At 40.7% G+C, this 22,906-nt stretch overlaps 3 protein-coding genes across 4 annotated transcripts; 1 reads left to right on the forward strand and 2 right to left on the reverse strand.

The window, feature by feature from the left end:
• Nucleotides 1–14: 14 nt before the first annotated feature.
• LOC138138029 (EKC/KEOPS complex subunit Tprkb-like) lies at nucleotides 15–661 on the reverse strand. The gene has a single exon (XM_069057708.1). The coding sequence runs from the start codon at nucleotides 559–561 to the stop codon at nucleotides 46–48; it is 516 nt and encodes a 171-aa protein (XP_068913809.1). The 5' UTR covers nucleotides 562–661; the 3' UTR covers nucleotides 15–45.
• Nucleotides 662–2,617: 1,956 nt separating this feature from the next.
• Smurf (SMAD specific E3 ubiquitin protein ligase) lies at nucleotides 2,618–12,944 on the forward strand. Of its 2 annotated transcripts, none has more exons than XM_069057685.1 (8): nucleotides 2,618–3,006; nucleotides 3,155–3,193; nucleotides 3,249–3,491; nucleotides 7,574–7,923; nucleotides 8,510–8,987; nucleotides 9,612–9,781; nucleotides 9,836–10,680; nucleotides 11,140–11,726. In XM_069057685.1, exons 1-8 carry the CDS (start codon nucleotides 2,952–2,954, stop codon nucleotides 11,582–11,584), a joined length of 2,625 nt encoding a protein of 874 aa, XP_068913786.1. In that variant the 5' UTR covers nucleotides 2,618–2,951; the 3' UTR covers nucleotides 11,585–11,726. The 2 variants fall into 2 exon arrangements, with proteins under 2 accessions (XP_068913786.1, XP_068913785.1); XM_069057684.1 differs by having other exon boundaries at nucleotides 2,826–3,006; nucleotides 11,201–12,944.
• Nucleotides 12,945–13,021: 77 nt separating this feature from the next.
• On the reverse strand, nucleotides 13,022–16,598 carry LOC138138022 (protein yellow-like). The gene is made up of 2 exons (XM_069057696.1): nucleotides 15,958–16,598; nucleotides 13,022–14,107 (listed from the first exon to the last, which is right to left on the reverse strand). The coding sequence occupies exons 1-2, from the start codon at nucleotides 16,562–16,564 to the stop codon at nucleotides 13,266–13,268; spliced, it is 1,449 nt and encodes a 482-aa protein (XP_068913797.1). The 5' UTR covers nucleotides 16,565–16,598; the 3' UTR covers nucleotides 13,022–13,265.
• Nucleotides 16,599–22,906: the final 6,308 nt, after the last annotated feature.

A 22,906-nucleotide genomic window follows, 5' to 3' on the forward strand; every position in this document is an offset into this window, starting at 1 on the left:
CAAATGAAACCAACTTTTAAACAAACATTTTTACTTTATTCACAATTAATGCGAAATAAAATCTTTGGTAGCTATTCTGCTGATAATTGAATCTAAAATTGTTGTACTCTTTTCTTCATTTGATCCAATTTTATATGCTTTCTTGATAGCAGTGAGGTCACTGATCTGCTCAAGCATCTCTAAATCTACCTCTTCTCCAATGATATCGCTAAAAACACCACAAGATTCACCATTGCCCTCTACAATCGTCACAACTAGTAAGTCTTTACAATCATCATTGATGCCAAATTGCTGCAAACTCTTGGTAATATTCTTTGATATAGACAAATTGAACAAAATTTCTGTGAATATGGTTTTTGTGGTTCTGCTTTCAGAAGTTAATGCTTTGTTTGCAGCAATCACCAGCTGGAAAGGGTCCAGAATGAATTTGGGGTTCACCAGACAACACTGCCACTGACCGGTCATTATTTGTTTACGTAATTCTGCAACATTCTCAACGTTTCGAAATAATCTGATGTTCAGATCAGATTTCACGATTGGATCTAATTTTGCAGTAACCATTTTATAAGCAAACGTAAATATCTCAATATGACATATTGAGGTTATGTAGTTATGTTGTTTTCGCAATTGCGTAATTATGCAACACACGTGTCGCACTTCCGCACTCCGGAGAGGTTTTGGCTGACCCTTCTGAAAATAGCTTCATCGTGAGGTTGGCTCATCTTTGTAATTTACCTAAATATTCGAATATTTTAAATAATAACAGTATCGGGTTTAATTTCAAAAAAGGAAAATTTTCTAAGAACCATTTTGCGATACCTACTGCTGAGAATTTGTAGGAAAAAAACACATGACTCAAATTCGTCATTTAGTTTGCGGCTATTTTTTGTTTGTTGATATTTTTTTGAAAATTAAAAGAGCGAGATACTACTTTTTTTGGCTCAAAAAAAGACCTTCGAAAGTGGAATCCAATCTTCGTACGATGTTTAACAAGGAAGCGATAGGGGTTTACCTTTTTTGGGGAGAAAAAAATCTGTTTTTCTAGTTTGTTGCGATTTTATCGAAATCTAAAAGAAAGAGATATATGTAATTTTTGCAGCTCAAAATAAGCGTCTTGCAAAAACGAACTGAACGGTGCAAAATTCACCGCGCACTGAATTTTAAAGTGCGAAGACAATGGTGTCGACAGTGATTCGATAATAATTATATAAATAAGTACATAAAAGAAAAAAAACCTGCAAAAATGCAAACAAAAGATAAATGCTTATGTAAAGTGTATTGAGGGTGAAAAAGTGTAACGAAGGAGCTGTTTTTAAATTATGTTCAAAGATAGCGGGAAATAAAAATGATCGGGGAGAAATAAAATGTAGTGTCAACAAGATTGCGGAGAACTAATTGAAAATGAAAAGGTTATTATGAACCTTAAACTTCGAAAATTTAATGATAAAAAGCGAAATTATTTATATTCGAACAAAACTGGAAACAAACAAAAGTAATGTAAATTAAAACTGCGACATTGTCACGGATAGAGTACCTAGACGTAAAAAGCTCGACGGATATGACAAAAAGTGATTTGCTTGATTACTTCTCTGATTTTAAAAAGAAGAGACAACATTGTTAAAAAATAACACGTTGTTGTATCCAAAGTTATAGTAGTTTCCTCTTCCCATCTGTTCTATTTTTGGAATTCGGGAGTAGGTTGGCTGTCTGTTATAGATTTTGAGAAGAGGATACAAATAAAAAAATATTGCAAATCTTTATCTCTAATAACAACCGAGAAAAAAAAGTCATTTAAAAATGGTGGAGGCGCCAAAACTCAAAAAGGAAAATTCGCCATCTGTTCTATTTTTGGAATTCTGGAATACGTTGGGTGTCGTTTATACATTTTGAGATGAGGATTCGAATAAAAAATATTGTGTTAGAAATCTCTAATTCTAATAACCGCGAAAATTGAAAATGTGTCGTTTAAAAATGGTGGAGGCGATAAAAATCAAAAAGAAAAATTCGCCATTGGTCAATTTTTGAAATTCGGTAGTAGGTTGACTCTCTCATATACGTTTTTACCAAAATTCGTTGCTGTATCTTAAATAATAGGCGAGATCGTGTGCAAACCTAATATGACTTGGACGGGCTTAAAATTCAAACAGTTCAAAACATTTTTCTCAAAAGCTAAAAGTATGTACTAAGTATAATTGTTTCGACTTAGATCTCAGAAGAAGCGTCTCAAAGAAAAGAATCCAGCGGTGCAAGAAGATTCATTGCCATAAAAGAGCCGAGAGAAGCCTAGATCAGATTGAGCCATTAAAAAATTCTTTGAGGGATTGATTGCGTTATGCAACACCTTATACACAATCGTACTATTGACAACATAACATTTGACATTTGTGGAGATCGTCACAGCAACGACTGCAACGAGTTTCACCCAAAACTTACGCTTTATTCATGATAGAAAGAAGGTTTATTGTACACTATTTGGCTTTAACGGGATTTTCGTTTATCAAAATGGGGTTTATTTAGTAGAGATAATATCTAAAAACCAACGAAATGACATGAGTGACCTTGTGACACTCAGGCAAGATTTTTTCCTTGTTCTAAGTTTATCGGTCAACATTTTATTCAATCACACTACGCAACTTCGATTTTGGAATGGGCATTACTTAAAATTCATATATCTTCTACCAGAATATCATTCATGTATAACTTTCACTTTACTATTTTAAATTGCGCGAAATATTTTCAGTCGAACGGTAAGTACCACTGCACTCTACACGAGCAGCGCGTCATATTGATTATAATAATTTATTGTTGTTTCCTTGCCGAAATTATTAAACACTCGATCAAGTTGGCGCCGTCGACAATCCCTCGCCAGATGTCGCGTCGATCGATCGGCGAGAAAAATGGCGTTGTGCGAGTGATGTGCGTGATGTGTTGACAATAATCGTGACTTGAAAATGTCCAACGCTCCATCGAGTCGTCGAAATGGTGCCCAAAAAATCCGATTGACGAGTAAGTACCAAGTGGCGGATTTCCGCAGTCGCAAAATCCGCGACAAACCCCACATTGTCCAACTGTCAAACAATATGGCCTCATCGGGGGACCTCCCAAGTTTATGAAATTGTGATGTAACAAAACAATAAAGTCTTGTCGTTTTCAGTTCTTTGCGCGAGGAATTTAGTCCGGAAGGATTTGTTCCGTAAGTTGTAACAGTTTTGGCGGCGGCGGCGTTATTTCGATCGTTTTTTTGACAGGACTTCCAGACCCGTTCGCGAAGATCTCCGTGGACGGAAGCGGACAATGCCATTCCACGGAGTTCGTCAAGAACACGCTGGAGCCCAAATGGAACTCGCACTACGATCTGTACATCGGCAGGAACGACACCATCACGATCTCGGTGTGGAACCATCGAAAGGTGATCAAGAAGCAAGGCAGCGGTTTCTTGGGCTGCGTCCGGATAGTCAACTCACATATCCAGCGCCTCAGAGATACGGGATGTGAGTAAATCAGCAAGAACTCGACAGATTTTTCGCACAATGGACCCACTCAAAGATACGCGATAAACTAGCAAATCTTGATAAAATTTTGCGAGATTTTCGGCGCCAATTTTTCCCAATTCGGCAGTGGCGCTCGTCTGATTGAAGCGCTCATCTCCTCGAACTCGACCGTTGTTAGCGTCCGTTCAGTTTTCACCCGAACATCTGTCGCGGCGACCCATTAAAGATAATTCGAGCCGGAGATCCTAAATTAAAATTTAATTGAAACTGTATTGTTGCAGCTTTTTTGCGTTTTCTTTCGATCCGCCTCGCGCGTCGATTTGTTAACCTTTCGGTTACGAATCAATCGGCGGCGATAAAAAATTCAAGGTAAATTGTTGTCCCTTTTAAAATATTAACGGCGATCGATCGTCGATGGGACGCTTGCGGCATGGCCGCGTCGCCTTTCCGCGAGACTTGTCGATTGTCGAACGGAAAAAGTCTCCAAGAGGCAAAAAGTCGGGTGCTCGTCGGGCCAGAACGCGACCAGCGTGACTCAACCTCGATCCAATAAAATCACAATGTCGCACCGACGGAAACAGGATTTTCATAAAAATAAATCGGTTTCGAATTGACGCGCGTTTGCGGCCCGCGGAACTGTGACCGCTTCCTCGTTTTCGGTAGAGCGAGCGCTCTTGACTTGCCAACTCTTGGAGAAGACGTGAAACGAGTGTCGCTCGCAGGAACTCGTCGATGACTTTTGTTTCTGTCCGGTTTGAATTATTTTCTTCTGTCGGCACTTCTCGTTAGAAAACTGTTACGTTATGGACGAAAGGAGGTTGTCCGAGTGATGTTTTATTTATTAAGACGGCGCATGTAGAATACGAGGCTTTGCATCTTGTCATCAACAGGAAGTGTGTAAATCGAGGCGATCGATCAATTCCAAATTCATATTCACTATTGTGCGGTGACGTACGCCAACATATACACGGTGGTTCGACGAATCGCTCGTCGAATAACAGCTGATCGAGTAGCGACTGTCGTATAAATACGGTGAAGGTTTTGTTGTGTTTATTAATTACCTAACAAGCGGAATCTGATAAAAGTTTACCTATCACATGACTAAAATAATGTTGGTAGACCACTTAAACGTGAAGAGCAAGAGTCTTTGACAGATTCGTGCGCACTTTAAATGTCAGTAGTCAAAATAAAAGTAAGTGGCGTCTGTTAACAATGTTTGGCTCGATGAAACTGTCTTCAATTGTCCGTGAGGAGTTTCGAATAAAATCTTGTGGTTTTTAAAATTTGAGGTTATGTCAATTGGCAGTTCCAAACGGTCTTTATTTCAATTAAACGAACAAAAGCAGCGTACAAGTGGACGGAATATTTTTATAAGAAAACAGATCTCAATAAAAAGAGTCGTTGCGATTGGTTTTTTCAAACCGCTGTAAATTCGTCAATTTTGGGAAATTTCTTATAGGATTTTGAGACACACATTTGTTCTACTTAAAGAAAAAGCTTAGGAAAAAAGAGTGGAATTCCGCTTAATTGAAAAAGCTTCAAGAAAAACAATTATTGACAGGTGTAACCTTATTTTGAAAATTGAAAGCCGTACGAATCGATCTAAGACTCGACTTTTATTTTTCATGGCCGACTTACTTACTGAATTGTCACTTATAATACCATGAGTAGGCAAAGTTATGTCGACTATTATTTTTGTGGTACTGTCACGAATGTCACCTACGCTTGAATTTGAATATCACGAGTGCGCAGCACGAGTGGTATTCTTAAGCGTAGGGGACATGAGTGAGAACACCACAAAAATAGTCTACTTAACTTTGGCTAAGAGTGGTATTCGAGGGACTATTCAACGAACAAAATTTATAATTAATTTTCCTGATAATCATCACTAGTAAAAATAACCGATAATTTTCACGTGATGAATAATCAGGAAGTTTCGTTCTGATTGGTCCAGAAATGACAAATCGTGCATTTTTATTGGAGTTTGAATAGTCTTATTTATTCGTTTTGATATATTAACGAAATTATCGATTAGTTATTGTCAATATATTGCCTGATATTTTCTACCATTCTAATCGTACATTTCGAAACAGCGAAAGTCGGTGGTATTTGAAGCTAATTCTCCGCTTTTGTGTTGTCACCTTTTTTATGATTTTTTCCGTCTTCTAAAAAAGTGAAAATGTTCATAATGAATTCTGTCTTGTAATGTGCTAATTGCGTGAACAGATTTAAGACGAAACTTGGTAGAAAGTATGAAGAGATAAGTTGTAGAGTGCCGAAATAACAATCGGCGCACTACAAGTAATGTAGGTGCTAAAAATAGCCGCTGATAAAAAATATGTCATCGTAATCGATGTAAATAAAAATTTATTCGATTGCAAAATTATCTAGTTTCATCGCTAACAAAGGACCATAATTATTATAATGTATGTGGCGCCACACAATAAGGGTAATTATTACTCAGTTAAAAAGTTTGGAATTTCCACTCTTTAACAACTAACTGACGCTAATGAAGCGATTGAGTGTTTTTTTTTTCTCATCATTTTAGCCAACTGGACTTTTTCCAAGTGTTTGTTTTATCGTTTTTTTAAATGACACGAATCTCTACCTGCAGTGCCCGTAATGATAAAATTGTAAATTCATGAAAAAAAGTATGACTTTCATAACTAGTTGTACAATATACTATTTCTTTTTTATCAATTCATTGCCCAACAGAAGTTTCATTAATAGTGCGTTGTTTAAATGACTTACTAAAATTATAATAATAAAGTCCACTTATTATCTGCATTGCGATGTTAAAAAAATATATACATTTAATACATGTATTTCCATTCCGGCAATGTTGACACCAACGTTGTTAACATTATACTCACGGTTTGTCCTGAATAACCAACTCTGCAAACAACTTTATCGAAAATGTCATTTGTCTAGCAATAAATTATAATATTCGCATATTATTACGCGCGAAAAAGCGTGACGTATCGACCGAAGGTACATCAATACAACGTAAATTCCAGAATTCAAACCAAAAACTCCAATTAATGAAACAAATGACTCAGAATTTGCACTCCTGCGTAAACAGATTGAAATGAATTTTTTCAGAACGCTGAATAGACCGAGCAAAAGCCGTCACGTGCACCACGTTTTACTTATTTACAAATGATTCAAGACTCGAGAGCAAACATTGCATTCGCAGCGATTAAAACAAATGTGTACTGAAAACGAGAACAATTCAAATTTTGCAAAAAAGTAATCTTGACAAACATTAAGGAACAATGGCGGAACAACGCCGCAACATGATCCCATGGTAGAATTTATGTGCACGAAAAGAAAATCGTTGAATATAGGGAATGGTTTTGTCAATTTGTCGGTCCACCCGGTATGATTTTTACGGTCAGAACCAAAAATAAACCAGTTGTAAATATTTTATGGGTCGTGTGGTTCATTCAAATTTTATTCTAATCCGCGGTATTCCCCGATTTAAATTCGAGGGTCGCCAGGTAGTATGTATGTATTTTAAATTGCAATGTTTTAAAAAAATTTTTTTTCGTGTGTTTACGTTCACGTTTCGTTTTCGAGTTTATTTTGGTTATCGCGATTTTTATTGTGTTTTACACAGCACTGCAGAGGTCGTCAGATGTGTGCAAGTCATTAAAGAAATAATAAACAGTAGTAAAGTGGTTTTATTGTCTTAAACGAGGGTCGAGGTAAAACGATTCGCGGCCTCCTATCCCATCCAAAATGACAAGTAAATTTCATCCGATTTGGAAAAAAAATTCAACGGTGGTCGTTCGGATTTTTGAAAAATGAAGAGCAGCGCAGGATTGCCGTCGTAACAGATGCAGCAAGCGAGCAAAAAAAATATATAATCCGTTTTTTGCCTTGAAGCGATAATGCAGATGGCGTTGCAGCTTGCCTCGCCCTGCAGATCTATTCGCTTTCGGTATTCGTATTCCGTGCAGCGAATCTAACGATTTCGTCGACTTTCTCTTGCCACATGACGATCACGGCTGCAGCGCACACGTCATTTTTATTACCCGGAACAGCGAACGAAAGCAACAATAAATGTTTGTCATCTCCAGATCAATGCCTGGACTTGGGTAAAGCGTCCCAAGAGGACAGCGAACCCGTCAAGGGTCAGATCATCGTGTCGCTGTTGTCCCGCGACGGTCCCTGCAGCGGCACCCCCCTGGCCGTGGTCGGACCTCAGGGGGAGCTCCGAGGCCCCTCCGATCACGACACCGCCGCCACCAACAACGAAGATCTGCCGCCCGGCTGGGAGGAGAGGAGGACGAGCAACGGGAGGCCCTACTACGTGAACCACATCACGAGGTCGACGCAATGGATCAAACCCCAAGCGACCAACAAGAACAGGAGGAGGACGTCGAATCAGGACAACAACAACACGAACAACGTGGACAACGGCCCCGGGGTAAAGATGGAATTTGAAGTAGGAATAGTTTAAGACAGCAGGCGAGCGCTCGTCCGCACATCTGTCATCTGTGATGATAATGCGTGAAGAAGACATAAAATCAATTAACAGTGAACGGTTGGATGTGATCCACGAGTTAGCACAAGCGAAACCCGTCTAGTTGCTAAATTTTTTCGGCAAACAGGTTCCTTAAAAATTTTGATCAAAATTTGTTTGCCCGGACGATTATTTTACGGACAATATTGACGCTCGAGTGTGTAGTGTTGTTGCATTAAAACAGTCAAGGTCGCTGTTTAATCGGTTAAAAATCTATACCGAGTGTAAAAAAGGTTGGCGTTGAGAGTTGAAGGCGACTCGTAGATTGACTCGTACGATCGTGCATTGTCACTTGTCACGGGTGCGTGTGAATCAAGCTGCGAGTCGTTCGTCATGGCAACTCGCTCCGAATTTTTTAATTAATCGTGAACACGAGTCCGGTAGCGTAACTGGTTTTGTTTTTTTGTTTTTTTTTTTTTTTTCGAAATTCGGTAGTTACGCCACTGGTGGAGTGCCGATCCGTGTGTATTTACGAGGTGTACGTTTCCAGGTGCAGGAAGAGATATTGAACAACAACACCGGCGAGACCTTGACCCCCAGCTCGAGCACGTCGCCGGTGTCGCCCGTCGTCAGCCCCCAGAAGGAGCTGCGTCCTTCGGCTAGCGTGCCGACGAGTCCCGCCTCGCCGCAAAACGACAACCGCAACAATTTCATAACGCTGTCGCCGACTTCGACGTCGGTCGTGCCGGCGCCGAACAATATCAGCTGCAACGTGCCGAACGGCGCCGCCAACAACATCCTGAACGCGAGGGGGGGCGGCGACGGCAGCCCGAACGTGGTGAGTCCGCAGCGGGCGCCAATGCGCGAACGGCGACAGAGGAGCGCCGAGGAGAGGGGCGGCGCCAGCAGCAGGAGGAGGTCGGGCAGGAACAACAGGAACGCGGGCGGGGGACAGCAGCCGCAGGGGAGCGCGCCGCAGCCGCCGCCGACGACGCAGACCAGCAAGCTGGACCTACCTCCCGGATACGGTGAGCGGATGCGGGCTCGCGATGCCGTCATTATTTCTCGATCGGGGACACGCACGCGAAAATGTTCACATGACTATTACGAGGATAATGGGGTTGGGGCGGAGAAGTTTAATGGCAACGCGGAGTTCTGGGAACGAGTCGCGGAGGATGTTACTCAGCGAAAAATTCCAAGAAGCAATGACGTTTGCTCTTGGCGTACTTGTGTCGAGGTTTTATTATCTGCGACGGGTGTCACGTGAATATTTCGAATGTTTTAGACGGAAGTCACCGTCGGGGTCAACCTAGAGTTTTATGTTGTCTTAAAAAGAGTCGGCTCAGTCGCAGCACAATTTTTGATGCGTCGTCCGTCTCGCGCAAGAATAATAAACCGACGATTTCAAAAGAGCGAAAACAAACAATTTTTAAAGATCATAACTTTTACAGAAGAATGTCTTTGATATTTGAGATTAACGTTTTCCGAACGAGAAATAATAAAACTGCGAAAAACTAAATTTGCGTTTGTTTATGACAAACAAAAATCGACTCGTAGATCGATTCATCGTGCGATGTCAATTACTACAGTCGTACGAATCAATCTGCGATTCACGTTTCGTTCGCGGCCAGCTGATTTTTTTGGTCCGGCAGAGTTGAGGACAACTCAACAGGGACAGGTTTACTTTTTCCACATCCCGACCGGCGTGTCGACGTGGCACGACCCCCGAATACCTAAAGATCTGGCCCCCCTGAGTCTAGCACTGGACCACTTGGGCCCCCTACCCCCCGGCTGGGAGATGAGACAGACTGCTTCCGGACGGGTATTCCCCGCGCCCCCGTCGACGATCCCCGATCTGATCAGACCTCTTCCGCAGATCTACTTCGTAGACCACAATAACAGGACGACCCAGTTCACCGACCCCCGCCTCAACACTCAAATACTCAACAACATCCTGCGCAGGGCGAGCACGACATCCGCGCCCACCGCCACCACCAACAAGACGACGACAACGACGACGACGGTGGTGGCGACGACGACGACCGCCACCAGCACCACGACGACCACCGCGACGACGACGACGACCACCCCGACTGTGGCGTTGACGAACGGACAGGCGGCCCCCCAGAATCCCGCCCCGCTGTCTCCGCGAACGAGACTGGGGGAGGAGCTGCCCCAGGGGTTGCTGAACGACTGCGAACACCTGCCCAAGTACAGGCGAGATCTCGTCGCGAAACTGAAAGCCCTCAGGGCGGAACTGACGGCGTTGCAGCCCCAGAGCGGTCACTGCAGGTTGGAGGTGTCCCGGAACGAGGTCTTCGAGGAGAGTTACAGGCTCATTATGAAGATGAGGCCGAAGGATATGCGCAAGCGGCTGATGGTCAAGTTCAAAGGGGAAGAGGGGTTGGATTACGGAGGGGTGGCGAGGGAGTGGCTGCATCTGTTGTCGAGGGAGATGCTTAACCCGCAGTACGGGTTGTTCCAGTACAGCAGGGACGACCACTACACGTTGCAGATCAATCCGGATTCGTCCGTCAATCCGGAGCATCTGTCCTATTTTCATTTCGTCGGGAGGGTTTTGGGGATAGCCGTTTTTCACAATCACCAGTTGGAGGGAGGGTTCACGTTGCCGTTTTACAAACAGTTGCTGAACAAGCCGATCACGCTGCAGGATATAGAGGGGGTGGATCCGGAGCTGCACAGAAGTTTGACCTGGATGCTGTAAGTAACGGACCGTTCGAAAAATATTTAAAAGCCAGATCGTTCATGCGGACCATTTAAACAAATTCAGGGTTACTATTTATATAAATGTTTCTGACATCGTAGTTGGTTGTGAAATTTGCCACTTACCATGGTGTAACTGTACTAAAAAAAAATCAAATTTGAGATGAATGTTCGTTGCGTAATAATAATGGTGTTTAAGATAACGTAATTTACATTGAAAAAGACTTGCTTTTTTAGCTAACTCAAAACACCTTGATAAAACAATAAAAACTGCAGTGACAAGTGTAAGCTGTCAAATTTGCAAATCCAGAAGAGGCGGCAAATGTATACTATACGATAATCATAGCCAACTACGATGTAAGAAACATTTACAATAACCGTGTATTTCAAGGTCGGATTATTTGTACCAACCGTTCAAGGATTCATGTAAAAGCACCGTTCAATTTTTTTTTTAAGTCGGGCTATTTCAAAAACCGAGGCATCTCCGTGCCATTTTGAAGGTCAATATCGTTTGCAGCGAGAACAACATCGACGGCGTCCTCGACACCACCTTCTCCGTCGAGAACAACAGTTTCGGCATCGTGAAAGTGCACGAGCTGAAGCCGGGTGGCGCCGCCACCGCCGTCACCGAGGACAACAAGCGCGAGTACGTGAAACTGTACGTGAACTACCGTTTCATGCGCGGCATCGAGCAGCAGTTCCTCGCCCTGCAGAAGGGCTTCACCGAGCTGATCCCGCCCGCCCTCTTGCGACCGTTCGACGAGCGCGAACTCGAGCTGGTGATCAGCGGAATCGGCTCGATAGACATCGCCGATTGGCGTTCGCACACCCGCCTCAAGCACTGCACCCCCGAGACCCAAGTCGTCCAGTGGTTCTGGCAGGTGGTGGAGTCGTACTCTGAGGAGATGAGGGCGAGACTGCTGCAGTTCGTGACGGGGTCGTCGAGGGTGCCGCTGCAGGGGTTTAAGGCGTTGCAAGGGAGCACGGGGGCGGCGGGACCCCGTCTTTTCACGATACACTGCATCGACTGTTCGCCCCAGAACCTGCCCAAAGCGCACACTTGCTTCAACAGGATAGACATACCGCCGTACGACAACTACCAAGTGTTGGTCGACAAGCTGACGCAGGCCGTCGAGGAGACGTGCGGCTTCGCCGTCGAATGATCATAGGTGACGCCTACTTAAATTTTCACATATCAGCGTTAGCGGTCTTCGCGGAAGACCGAGGAGTGCCTTCGCTGCATGTTAGCTCTCACGGTTACGGTTCACAAGTGCCTAAAGCTAGTCATTCACGCTCGTAGAGAGCTTTTCGAGCACCGGTTGAGGGAGTCGCGTCGACAATATCACCACAACGTATCTAGATTAGGGGAGGGAGGCGACGTACCAGTGAAGGAATGTTTTCTTCGCGTTTTCTTTCCGAGCTTCTACACTACTTAGCTGAGACTGTTGTTGTTGCCAGACAAGCTTTTGACGAGAATCACTGTATTTTTGAGATTGAAACACTTTTCAGATTCGCGTTGGAAAAACCACCCACGATGCCTAAACGAAATTTCGGTGATAGTTTAATGCCTGATCGTTTAATACCGACGGCCAACAAGTGCTTTAAATCAACAATAAATATATTTTGTTGTATCAATTGTTAGTTGATGATGATGATGTTTATCTTACGGTAAAAAGACAAAAATATATTTTTACATTGTTTCCTCGTCCGGGAACGGAACGTTCTCATCCAGGAAACGAAGTATTCGTTTTGTGATTGTTTTTCTGTAAATAGATCATTTCATTCTGTATAAATACGAACTGATTTATATGAGTTTTAATGAGAATTAGGTTAAAGAAACTTTTGATAAGCGGTATTGTGATTTTTTCCTAATAATTTATCGAGCTGTATATATTTTTATCTTTTTGCACTTTGTTATCTACTTTGTAATTTTTCTATTTTATAATAAGGATACACAAAGCAATATTGTAATGTTAAAATAGTGATAACGTTTCCTTTTTTTTTTTATCGCACGTTTTTATCACCTACGAAACATTTGCGTAATATTTCTAAGTTACGAGAGACTTACCTTGATGGCGTTTCGATATCACTAGAAAAATACTCTTCATGTACATAACGTTCTGTTTTTGGTTTCGTTCAGTTCACTTCCGACGACATTGTTTACTATTTTGTATTAGTGATAATTTAATTGTGGTGTTTATGTTAAGATTTATTTGTATATTATTGTATTCAGATGAATTATATTTTAAACTATTTTGTAATTCGTTGTTTCATACACACACCTGTTGCATATTTCCGAACGGTTGTATGGTGTGTCGCACAAGTTACCTTATCAACAATAATTTGAGATTATTTTATTCATCGTTACAACTGACAATCTAATAACTTTGGTAACCGGTAAAAAATATTATGTACAGTCTAATAACACAGATATATCTAAACTGCAATAACAATATGCTTATTAACAACACTACATAATTCTTAATTTGTATGTACACTCGCTCAAAGTGACGACAGCGGACGGACTCGCCGCGCGTGCGCTCTTCGAGCGTTACCCGATTCCAGACTTCCGAACTTGAAGCTCACGCCAAAACAACAAAAATACTTAAAATGAGAGTAACAAGACTAGTTAGGAGGACACAACCCGAGGATTGCGTGATCTTGACGCTGTCGTCGCCGGTCCTTTCGGAGGTCGTGTCGTGATCATGGTGTCCGTCGGATGTGGGTTCGGGCCGCGGCTGAGGCTCCGGGCTGGTGGGTTCCCTCGGGGACGAGTGTCCGCCGTGCAAGTCGTAATTGAAGTTGTCGTCGTACAAGTAGCTTTTCCCGCCCACGTACGACGTGATCAGCCGGAAGTTGTACTCGTCCAGGTTCATCTTGCCGAAGATGAACTTCGCGAGGCTGTTGGTCAGGACTGTGAGGTTGCCGGTCGGGTCGAAGGTGAAAGAGTTGGGCCACTCGAGGTACTTGAGGTCGCGCGCGATCAGTCTCTGGCCTGACGAGAAGGGCGTGCGGCTGTCCCAGCGGCCCACGGCGCTGTTGCCCAGCAGGCCGTAGTAGAGGATGCCCTGGTTGTCCATGACCATGCCGACCGTCTGCGACGGCTTGAGGCCGATGTCTTTGATGGAATTGTCGTAGTCGGGGGCGGCGCGGGCCCGGTTCTCGTCTCGCAGCACCGTGGTGTTGACGGAGTAGAGGTGTTGGCTGGACAGGGGGCAGAAGTAGACCTCTCGGTCCTCGTTCACGACCACTCTGTCGTTGCTGGTGCGGATCTCGGGGCCCAGGGCGATGCCGGCGATGTTGATGGGGGCAGAGATGGTGATCCCGTTGACGGCGAACTGGGTGGCTGACGGGTCGGCCATCATCGTTTTGGCGTTGCGGATTTTCCAAGAGCGGTTTTCCTTGACCGAGTAGACGATTATGCCTGCAACACGGTGACGCGATTCAATTAATCGGCTGTTTTTACAGGGAATTTTTATTTTTGCCAAACAAACCGATACTAATGAGCGCATAATTAAAAAAACAAAAACAAATTTATGATTCCTTGTCACTTGCCTTCGACCACTTCCTCGATGAAGAATTAATTTTGAGAATATGTCGTTTTCCATCAAAACACCAACAACTCAAGAATTTATTTAGGTATATTTAAAAGGTTCGCATAATTATATTGCAAAGAAGTTTTTTATAAGTTAAATTGCCATAGCCATAACATAAATTACTGACTTAATTTGACAAGGTTAAGTTCACAACTGTACCTTGTGTTTTTTCCTCGTTGGACAGTTTTTACAAATCATCAACACTAATAACGGCTGATTTAACTTACGAAATTATAGTCTACCTAATCTGAATTGGTTTTTTCCTAATATAATTTGATTTAAGAAGCTACAGGTGTCATTTTAAACTTAATTTTCACTGTTGGCAACGCTGAATTTTTTTACAATTGACACATGTCACAACGCAATGCAATTTTACATTTTAGGGAAAACAAATCAAGGCTTGATTTCGTTTTCATTCAGAATATTTACGTCAATACTTAGTAAATAGATTTATTGTTGGTCATATAATCGCCATTAGCATAAACAAGTAATAATTTAACAATAATTTATTATGGCTGGCACTGTACTTCTTGCTTATTTTTATTAACTGGTTTGGACATATTTTTAAACAGTAAAATAAGGTAAGGAAAAACCTGAAATGTAAAATTCAAAGCAATATTTCCTAATGAGAATCATCTTGGCAGTTCCCGAATAATCAACACACGAAATATCTGGTGATTTTTAATGATTGAAATTATTTTTGTTCCGTTGGTAACACATTAAGATTTTATGTTGGTGCACTTGACTGCCAAATTCAAATATGACAGTATAAAAGTCAAAACAAATCAAATTGTCAAAAATGGTTTAGAATCTTAACCTAGAAAGCGAATCAACAGACAACTCTTTGACACGTACCAATTATTAGGGAGTGTCAACTCACTAAATTTGTCTCAGTCATTAAAAGTCACCCGGTAGATAACATTTTTATTAAAGGAGCAGTTGGCAACAATGTTATGGTGTTTTGACGATAAACGGAGCATAGAAAATATAAATATTTTTGGTTGGTAATACTGAATTTCTTTAGACCGTCGTGTTTTTTGTTTTTGGTACCAACTTAATCAGTAATAACAAAAAACTTTCGCAAAAATAGAAAATCAAAGGATTTGTTGACTGAGAAAGTGTTTTTGTTGATTATAATTTCCATTAGTTATATGAGCGTTAATTTGTTCAAAGATTGGACACAACAATTCCCTAATGGGACAACCCTTCATGTACTAGGAAGACAGTTGGCAACAGTGTCGTGTAATTGTAACACCAGTTGAAACACAAAAATGTCAGTTTTCTCTTTTTGTCAAAGCTTGATGATTGAGAAGAACACACAAAGCATTTAGCTTTTTGATAAATATTTTCACGTACTTTTATAAATATCAAAGATTTGGATCGTTGCCTTGAGAAGCGCTTTCATTAGTTCTAATATCCAATCTATAATTAAATTGATATAAAACTTATTCCACTGTGGCCACGTTTATTGTTCTGGACTGTTCAATAATTGAAAAAATGACAAAAATTCTGACAGTTGGCAATAAAATTGTCGATACCGCAAGTTATAATCGTGTCAAAAATATTTTGGTAGGTAGTAAAAAGAAAAACAGTTGGCTGTACTGAATTTTTGACGTGTCTCAAACCCCCGCAAGTGTCAATTTAAAATGTGGAATTGTCAGTTTCGCACAGGACCTACCTGGATCTCGAGCGCTGTTATCCGTGATGTAGGCGTAGCCCCCGTCGGTATGATCCACCACGATGTCGTACAAGAAACTGCCATTCTTCGAGGCCACCTCCTCTGGGAAATTATGAACCGTCGTCACCCTCTCCGCTTTGATATCGTAGATGAGCAACTTGGGCGCGCACTTCACCACCGGCGTCATCAGCGTCTCGGTCCTGCCTCCGTCGATGATCCAAATCTGTCCGCGGGCGTCGATCTCCACGTTCTGCACGTTCTGCAGATTGTTGCAGTCATCCACCGAGTTCATCGCCCACGAGGGGAACGGCTCCAGGTTGGGGGACGCGTCGTGCGCGGGCCCCGCCTTGATCCTGGTCAGCGTCGCTGGCACCCCGCCCTTCATCCTGGGCAACGTGATGTAGAAATGGTCCTCGAAGTACTTCACTCCCGCGATCACATTGTTCTCGGGGATGTACGTCCCCTTGGCCGTGGCCGTCTTGAGGGTGTCCTCGTCGGGCCACGTGAAATTCACGTACTTCCACTGGCGGATCACGTAGAAGCGCACCGACTGGGGGGCTGCGCCGCACAATAGCGCCAACAGTGACAGGCAGGTGAGGGGCTTCATGTCGCCGCGAGTCAAGTTCAACTAAGCCTTTACCTTTGTACGCCGACGGTTTTATAGCCGAGGAGAGTTGTTGTTAATGATGCTAAACTGTGACTCAACCGATTTTTCGAGTGACGCATTTCGCGTACCTCGCAGGGGTGTGGGGGGCGAGGGGCCATTTTAAAGGGACGAATTGCGCGGGGTGCGGATGGGGCTCAAGTGTTGACACATTCTTGTCAGTTCGATTAAATGCGCTGGAAAAACATTCCACAACAAAATTAAATTACTATCATCATTATTATTGCTATATCATCAAAACAAAACTACAATAATTATTATTATTTTTATTTTTTATGATCTCATCTAACTCGTTAAATTCTTTAACTGGTTCTTGCCAAATATTGTTCATCTTTCTTTTTTATTTCTAATTATTTTTCTACTTTCCACTATCCAAAGAATTTTTCCTCGTTCCTTTTGATCTTCTATTTTCATTTTTCCTTGATATTTTCTAGAAGTTTTCACAATCTTTCAGAGATTTTTTGGAAACTACTTTTTCACTCTTCTTTCATAGTTATTTGATTTTCATTTTTTGTTACTGCCCTCACGTTACTTTCTCTCTAGATCTTTCCTTCATTTTATTTTATTTATGCTGTTTGAATAACATTCCCACTTGCTGGTTGTAATTTCAGAAATTTTCATTTAGTGGGTTAAACTTCACTTCCAGTGTTGGCAACACTGAAGCTTTTGACAACTGACACATGTCACAATGACAGCCAACACGAGAGAACACGTGTCTTAGTCCATGCAGTTTTACGTTTTAATCTCAATTTTATGTTAGAGAAAACAAATCAAAAACTCGATTTTGTTTACATTCACACTATTTACGTGATTATGTACTTTAATCGATAAATTTTTCACCGAACATAATTGCCATTAGCACTAACAAGAACTCGTTTTACGTTTTACAATAAATTATAGTTGGACTACTTCTTGCGTATTTTTAACTAATCTGGAGTTTTTTAAAGAGAAGTCAAGAGGGATTGATTTCTAGAAAAATCTAAAAAAAAAAAATGTAAAACCCAAAGCAACGTTCGTTAATGGCGGTTTTTTGATATTTTTTGATTTTGTGTAATAATATTTTGACGCTAGATGCAGCATTGGGAATTGAAATCTTTTTGGTTGGTAACACCGAATTTCTTGAGGCAACAAATCAAAATGAACGTGATTTTTAGTTTTTGGTCTAAATAATTTAATCAAAGATATAAAAAATAAAATTTAATTGTTTTGCAAAAAGAGGATTCGCGCCAGAAAAGCGAAAGTCGATGTAGCACATCTTCTACATTCTATTGGAACCACTTTTTTTTAAATAAAAACTATTACATATTATTATTGTTTTGTATGTTGTTTTTATGGATAAAATGCGACAGTTGGCAACAATCTGCGAACGTTAGGCACTTGTCACAATGGTCACGGCAAAATAACTGCACGCGTGATATTCTGCGTGACCATCGCACCATTAACACCTTTATGACACTCCAGTCGTTGGCTCGGCGTCATTTCTAAAAATAAGAACCTCACGACCGATTCTGCGATGACATCTTCGTCGTTTCGGCTCTGACAGACCCCGGCGCTTACACCTCCGCTTCTTCAGCGTTACGTCAGCGCTTGCCAACATCTCGTGTCGCAATCCGGCCGAAGAAGCAGATGGGTGTGTCCCCGCACGATCGGTATCGCACGTTTTCGATTTTTTCCGATCGCAAAATACCGTTTTATCGTCCTTCATTTTTTTTATTTCTATTCTCTGACTTCTTCTAGAGGTTCCTTGTCGATAGTTATGTTTGCCCCTATCACTAGGTTTGTTGTTATTTTTGTTTTCCGTTTGTTAGTGTCAAGTCCGACTTTTTTTTTGTCACTTGGCATAACTTATTTGTCATCTTCTACTTCCTTTAGGTTATCTGCTATGATGACAATGTCGCCGGAGAATCGGACATTGTTCAGTTTTCCGCAATCGATAGTTACGACTTTGTTCTAGTTGAATGCGTATTCCAACACTACTGTGAATAGTTTAGGTAATATGGTGTCTCCCTGTCTGACACCTCGTTCAACAACTTTTGTGAATTACATAATATCATTGCCGCAATTTTCCACCTTTTCCCTTTGAAGTAGAGATTAAAGAGATTTTTTAATTCTTCTATCGCGCGTTCAAATGAAATCCTGGGCTGAGTAGGCGTTGGAAAAATTAAAGCGTTTAGAACAGTGTAAAGTTTGAATTTCCCGCTGTTTGACAAGAATGACATTTGTTTATGTTTAATCGGGACATAATTGAACATGTTTGTTTTCAGCAAAAAAACATTGCAAAGAAAGAAAAAAAGAAAGATTTTTTGGTTCAAAATTTTATGTTAGCTGTCAACATGCTCCAAATAATCTACGCTTTAAAAAAGCACAACAATTGACGGTTTCCAACGCCTTCCCAGCCCAGGATTTCATTTGAACGCGCGATAGTAGAATGTCACCACCTAGCTTGATTCCCTCGATGACTATCTCATCTTCTCCTGTAGCTTCGTTGTATTTCTTCTATTGTTATGTCGGCCATGACCTTAGATCCTTGATTGATTACACCGCTTATCCTCTTCATTTCTTTGGGTTCACCTTATCTTTGTTGTCTGCTTCTGTGGAGTTCCCTATAAAATTCTTTCACTATCATTAATATTTCATAATTTCATTTTTCATCTTTCTTCTTGCTACGTTCATCTTCTTATTTTCTTCTCTTGTTTGTTTCATATTTTCGTGGTAATAGTTTCTATCTATTTATCTTTTCTGATGCTCTTGGATATGCTTTTGTTTATTTACCATCCCTCTTTTTCATCTCTTTTCTATCTTCCATTATATTGGCTCAGTTTCTTTTCTCTTTTTTGTTTTGGGCAGTGGAACTCTTGAGCTTTTCCTAAAGCATTCTGTCATCAATTTCATCTGTTACATCTATCTTGTATACGCTCTTTCAATTTTTTTAATTTCTCTTGGTTTCCTGTAACCTGTCATTTCTTTTTGGTTTTTCTTCTGATCATTTTATACCTCTGTAACCTGCGGACCATCCTCGACGGGTTTGTTGTTGTTTGTCACGCGCGAGCGACGGTTCAGGTGGGTCGCGGTGGAAAGTTTCGCCCGAATTCTGGAGGCTATTTTGCTCTCCATTGTGGCAAAAATGCTCCGCTATCGCCGTATCTGGCGTAAATCACGGCGGAGTTTATGATGGTACGACTTTCCATGGGTGAGAGTCGTACGCGGTCGAGAATCGCGACTGTTTTATGATGGCGGTAATTTATGGAGATTTTGTCGGTTTCCGGTGGAAAATTCGGACAAAAACGAAAGCATCTGGCACGCGTGACATTTTTTTTTTTTTGGAACTGGTGCACGGTGCATTGTTTTTAAATGGAGATTCCTTTCAAAATTTACTAAAATGGGACCGGAAACAGTCAAGATTTTGGAATAAAATAAACATTTGTATTTGATCTAGTACGTGAAGTAATTTTTAATGAATTATTGGATTTGTTTTTATCACAATTATTATGATTTTTCAATGTCAAAAAACAAAAACAAAATTTTTGATTGAAATTACAATTTACAAAGTACATAACTACAGCCGTATCGGCAAAATATATACATATGAAGTCAGCAACAAAAGAGGACAAAACAATTGGCGAAATAAAAAAGGACTAAATATTAATAAAGATGTAATTAACAATTTCATGTCAAAAGTTGGGAAAAATAAAAATACTGAAGATAAAAAATTGGACACACTGTAATTATCTGCATTGTTATTATTTTAATAATTGCTTACTGTAATTATGAGCATTCTTTTTTTTATGATTACTGGTATTATTTTCAATTAAGCAATTTTTTAGTTTAAAAATTGAATAAGTCTTTAATTCGGCACCAGAAAAAATCAAGGGACACCAAATCTGGACTATTGCTTCAATGTTTTTGTTGTTGTGGAAAACCTTCCTCACAAAATTCTAATTTTGTCAAGTTTTCTTTGAATAAACTAACAATATAATTAAATAATTGATAAATTTAAATTTTCCATACCAGTTCAAAAACAGTCGAGAGACATCTTGACACTTGGAAATAACTAGTTTAAATATTTTTTCATTGGAGCACTATGATGCGAAATTGCACCATTCTGTTGAAAAAAATCACACTTCTTGGGTAGTAAGTTTGGTTAATCAACTTCGTTTTGACTCTGGATGGATTCTTCGGATGGATGAAAATCGCCGTCAACAAACAGTAAACTATCTACAATATGTGACTGGTCAGTAGAGTCAAAATCTGGCGAATTTGGTGGCTTTGGGAAACGAGAAATTTTCACAATAATTTTTACTTTGCTTTTTACCCTATTATAATGCAAAATATTTCCAAATTTTTTTCCCAAATCTGTCAGAAATTCGATAATTATTGTTTTTTCATCTGACCCCAGAAAAATTTAAGGGACACTAAATCTGGTCTGTGGAAGACAAAACTTCTGAAAACGGGTGGAGTAACTTAAATCATACCAACAGCGCTGATGAAGGGAAGTTTTGTCCAAACTTCATCGGAAAACCATTTTTTAAATAACATTCAGGTAAATGTCAAAATTGACAAGTGACAGTTTATTGAGTTACGCTTCACGTCTTCAGAAATTGTGTTTTCCACAGCCAACCATTGTCTCTTTTTTGTTGATCACATTGTAATAAACATTTGAGCATTGGGGTGTTAATTGTGAAGTGAGCCATCTTGTTAAACCATCACTCGGTTAGCAGATCTGTACTTAGCACACAGAAATGTGTCATCTACTTCCAAGATTTTAGTTTTCAGTCAAGATCTGTATAGCTTGGTGTCACTGGAAAGGAACTGACAGCCAATATTTCCAGGCTTCAGGGTTCCTCACCATGAGCATTGTGCATGCTTGACAAAACAAAAGTTGATGCCGAAGCGGTGACGGTCAGTAAAGGTGCTCATAGATCAAAGTCACCCCTAAGCGAACAACGTTTGCAAAACAAAAACAGGCGTGTTATACAATTTCAGAATTATTGCTTTTACAAGAATAGTTTGGTAATAAAATATTTGAAATTAAACATTTATTAAGCTTTGTTTCTGTCATTTTATTACTTTTGCGACAAATCCCCAACCAGTCATAAAAACAATCGTTTTTCATAATATTTATATCCATGCGTGTTGTTATTTCACTATTTCTTTCTTGTTCGTCTCAGCACACTTCATTATTTTTTAATTAACACATCTAGAAGCCCCCACTACCAAGATCAACATTTAAAAAAACTCTAAAAAATCCTGTGGTCTTTTCCTTCGTGTTTCCAGCTAGAAACAATTGTCTCTTAATTCCAATTAAATTATAAATGTGTAGGTAATTACGTGAAACACCGTTGCTTTTGTCATCGCAAAAAATCAAACGAAAGCGTAAACCAGCAATTATTATCAGATCCAAATTCGAGCCGAGGCTATTTGCATAACACTCGTAACACTTGTTTCTAGGATAATCAACTCTGGTGCAAAACGCTCGTCCTTGCGTCACCTCGGCGGCGCCATCTTGTCGCACTCGCAATGACAATTATTTGATCCTTAAAAATATTGACAGTCGGGTGCTAATTGGCGACAAAATATTTTCGCCTAACGAAAACATCTTCGCATTCGCGATTCGAAGGAGCGGTGGTAATAAGGAAATTCCACTCGTTAACGTCCTCAGTTGGACCAGGAAGAGCGGACGCAACAGGATGTGGATGATTTTAAGTGCCGTTAGAAAATATGAAATGGCACTGTGATCGCCATTTTGATTTGATATTTTCGTTTGTGATTGGGAAGCGGAGCGAGACGAATTGCGGGACGACACCGATTTATGAACGATTCGTTTCAGGGCCGAATTCAAATAAACTTTTTCATGTGATTTTTTCCTGAATCTTGTTTGTGTCACGCGTCGCCCATTAAACCTGTTGACACGACCGTCCTCTCTCGCTTTTCATTTCTTCGGTGTACTTTTCTGTTACATAAGTGACAACACACGTGTCCTTGGCGTCTTGTCTGTTTTCCGTGCATATTAATTCCACCAGTCTTCATTGTTGTTGTTGTTGGGACAGTTGTTGAGGTTACGACTCGAGACCGAGCAAATTGCCGGTTTGGACTGGGCGAAGAGAGGAAATTTTGACAAATGTCAATTTTGTTTATAAATAAAAATGAGTCACGGCGAGATGGCGTCGTGTTAGGAATTAATTGCTTATTGCTGATTCAAATTAATATCGAATCATTCAAGGTGACAGGTTTTTGTTTTATGGTCGATGGCGCAATCGATGGTTTACCACGAGTCGGAGAGTGATC

This window comes from Tenebrio molitor, chromosome 9 (genome assembly GCF_963966145.1).
Source record: "Tenebrio molitor chromosome 9, icTenMoli1.1, whole genome shotgun sequence".
In the NCBI taxonomy this organism is placed as follows: domain Eukaryota; kingdom Metazoa; phylum Arthropoda; class Insecta; order Coleoptera; family Tenebrionidae; genus Tenebrio; species Tenebrio molitor.

What these genes read in the sequence shown, in the direction of transcription:
- Smurf (XM_069057684.1), top strand. Translation starts at nt 2,952, where the DNA reads ATGTCCAACGCTCCATCGAGTCGTCGAAATGGTGCCCAAAAAATCCGA. An exon ending in AGTCCGGAAGGATTTGTTCC is followed by an intron (nt 3,194 to 3,248) that starts GTAAGTTGTAAC and finishes TTTTTTTGACAG; the next exon opens with GACTTCCAGACCCGTTCGCG. An exon ending in GGACCTACCTCCCGGATACG is followed by an intron (nt 8,988 to 9,611) that starts GTGAGCGGATGC and finishes TTGGTCCGGCAG; the next exon opens with AGTTGAGGACAACTCAACAG.
- LOC138138029 (XM_069057708.1), bottom strand. Translation starts at nt 561, where the DNA reads ATGGTTACTGCAAAATTAGATCCAATCGTGAAATCTGATCTGAACATC.
- LOC138138022 (XM_069057696.1), bottom strand. Translation starts at nt 16,564, where the DNA reads ATGAAGCCCCTCACCTGCCTGTCACTGTTGGCGCTATTGTGCGGCGCA. An exon ending in TAACAGCGCTCGAGATCCAG is followed by an intron (nt 14,108 to 15,957) that starts GTAGGTCCTGTG and finishes ACCGTGTTGCAG; the next exon opens with GCATAATCGTCTACTCGGTC.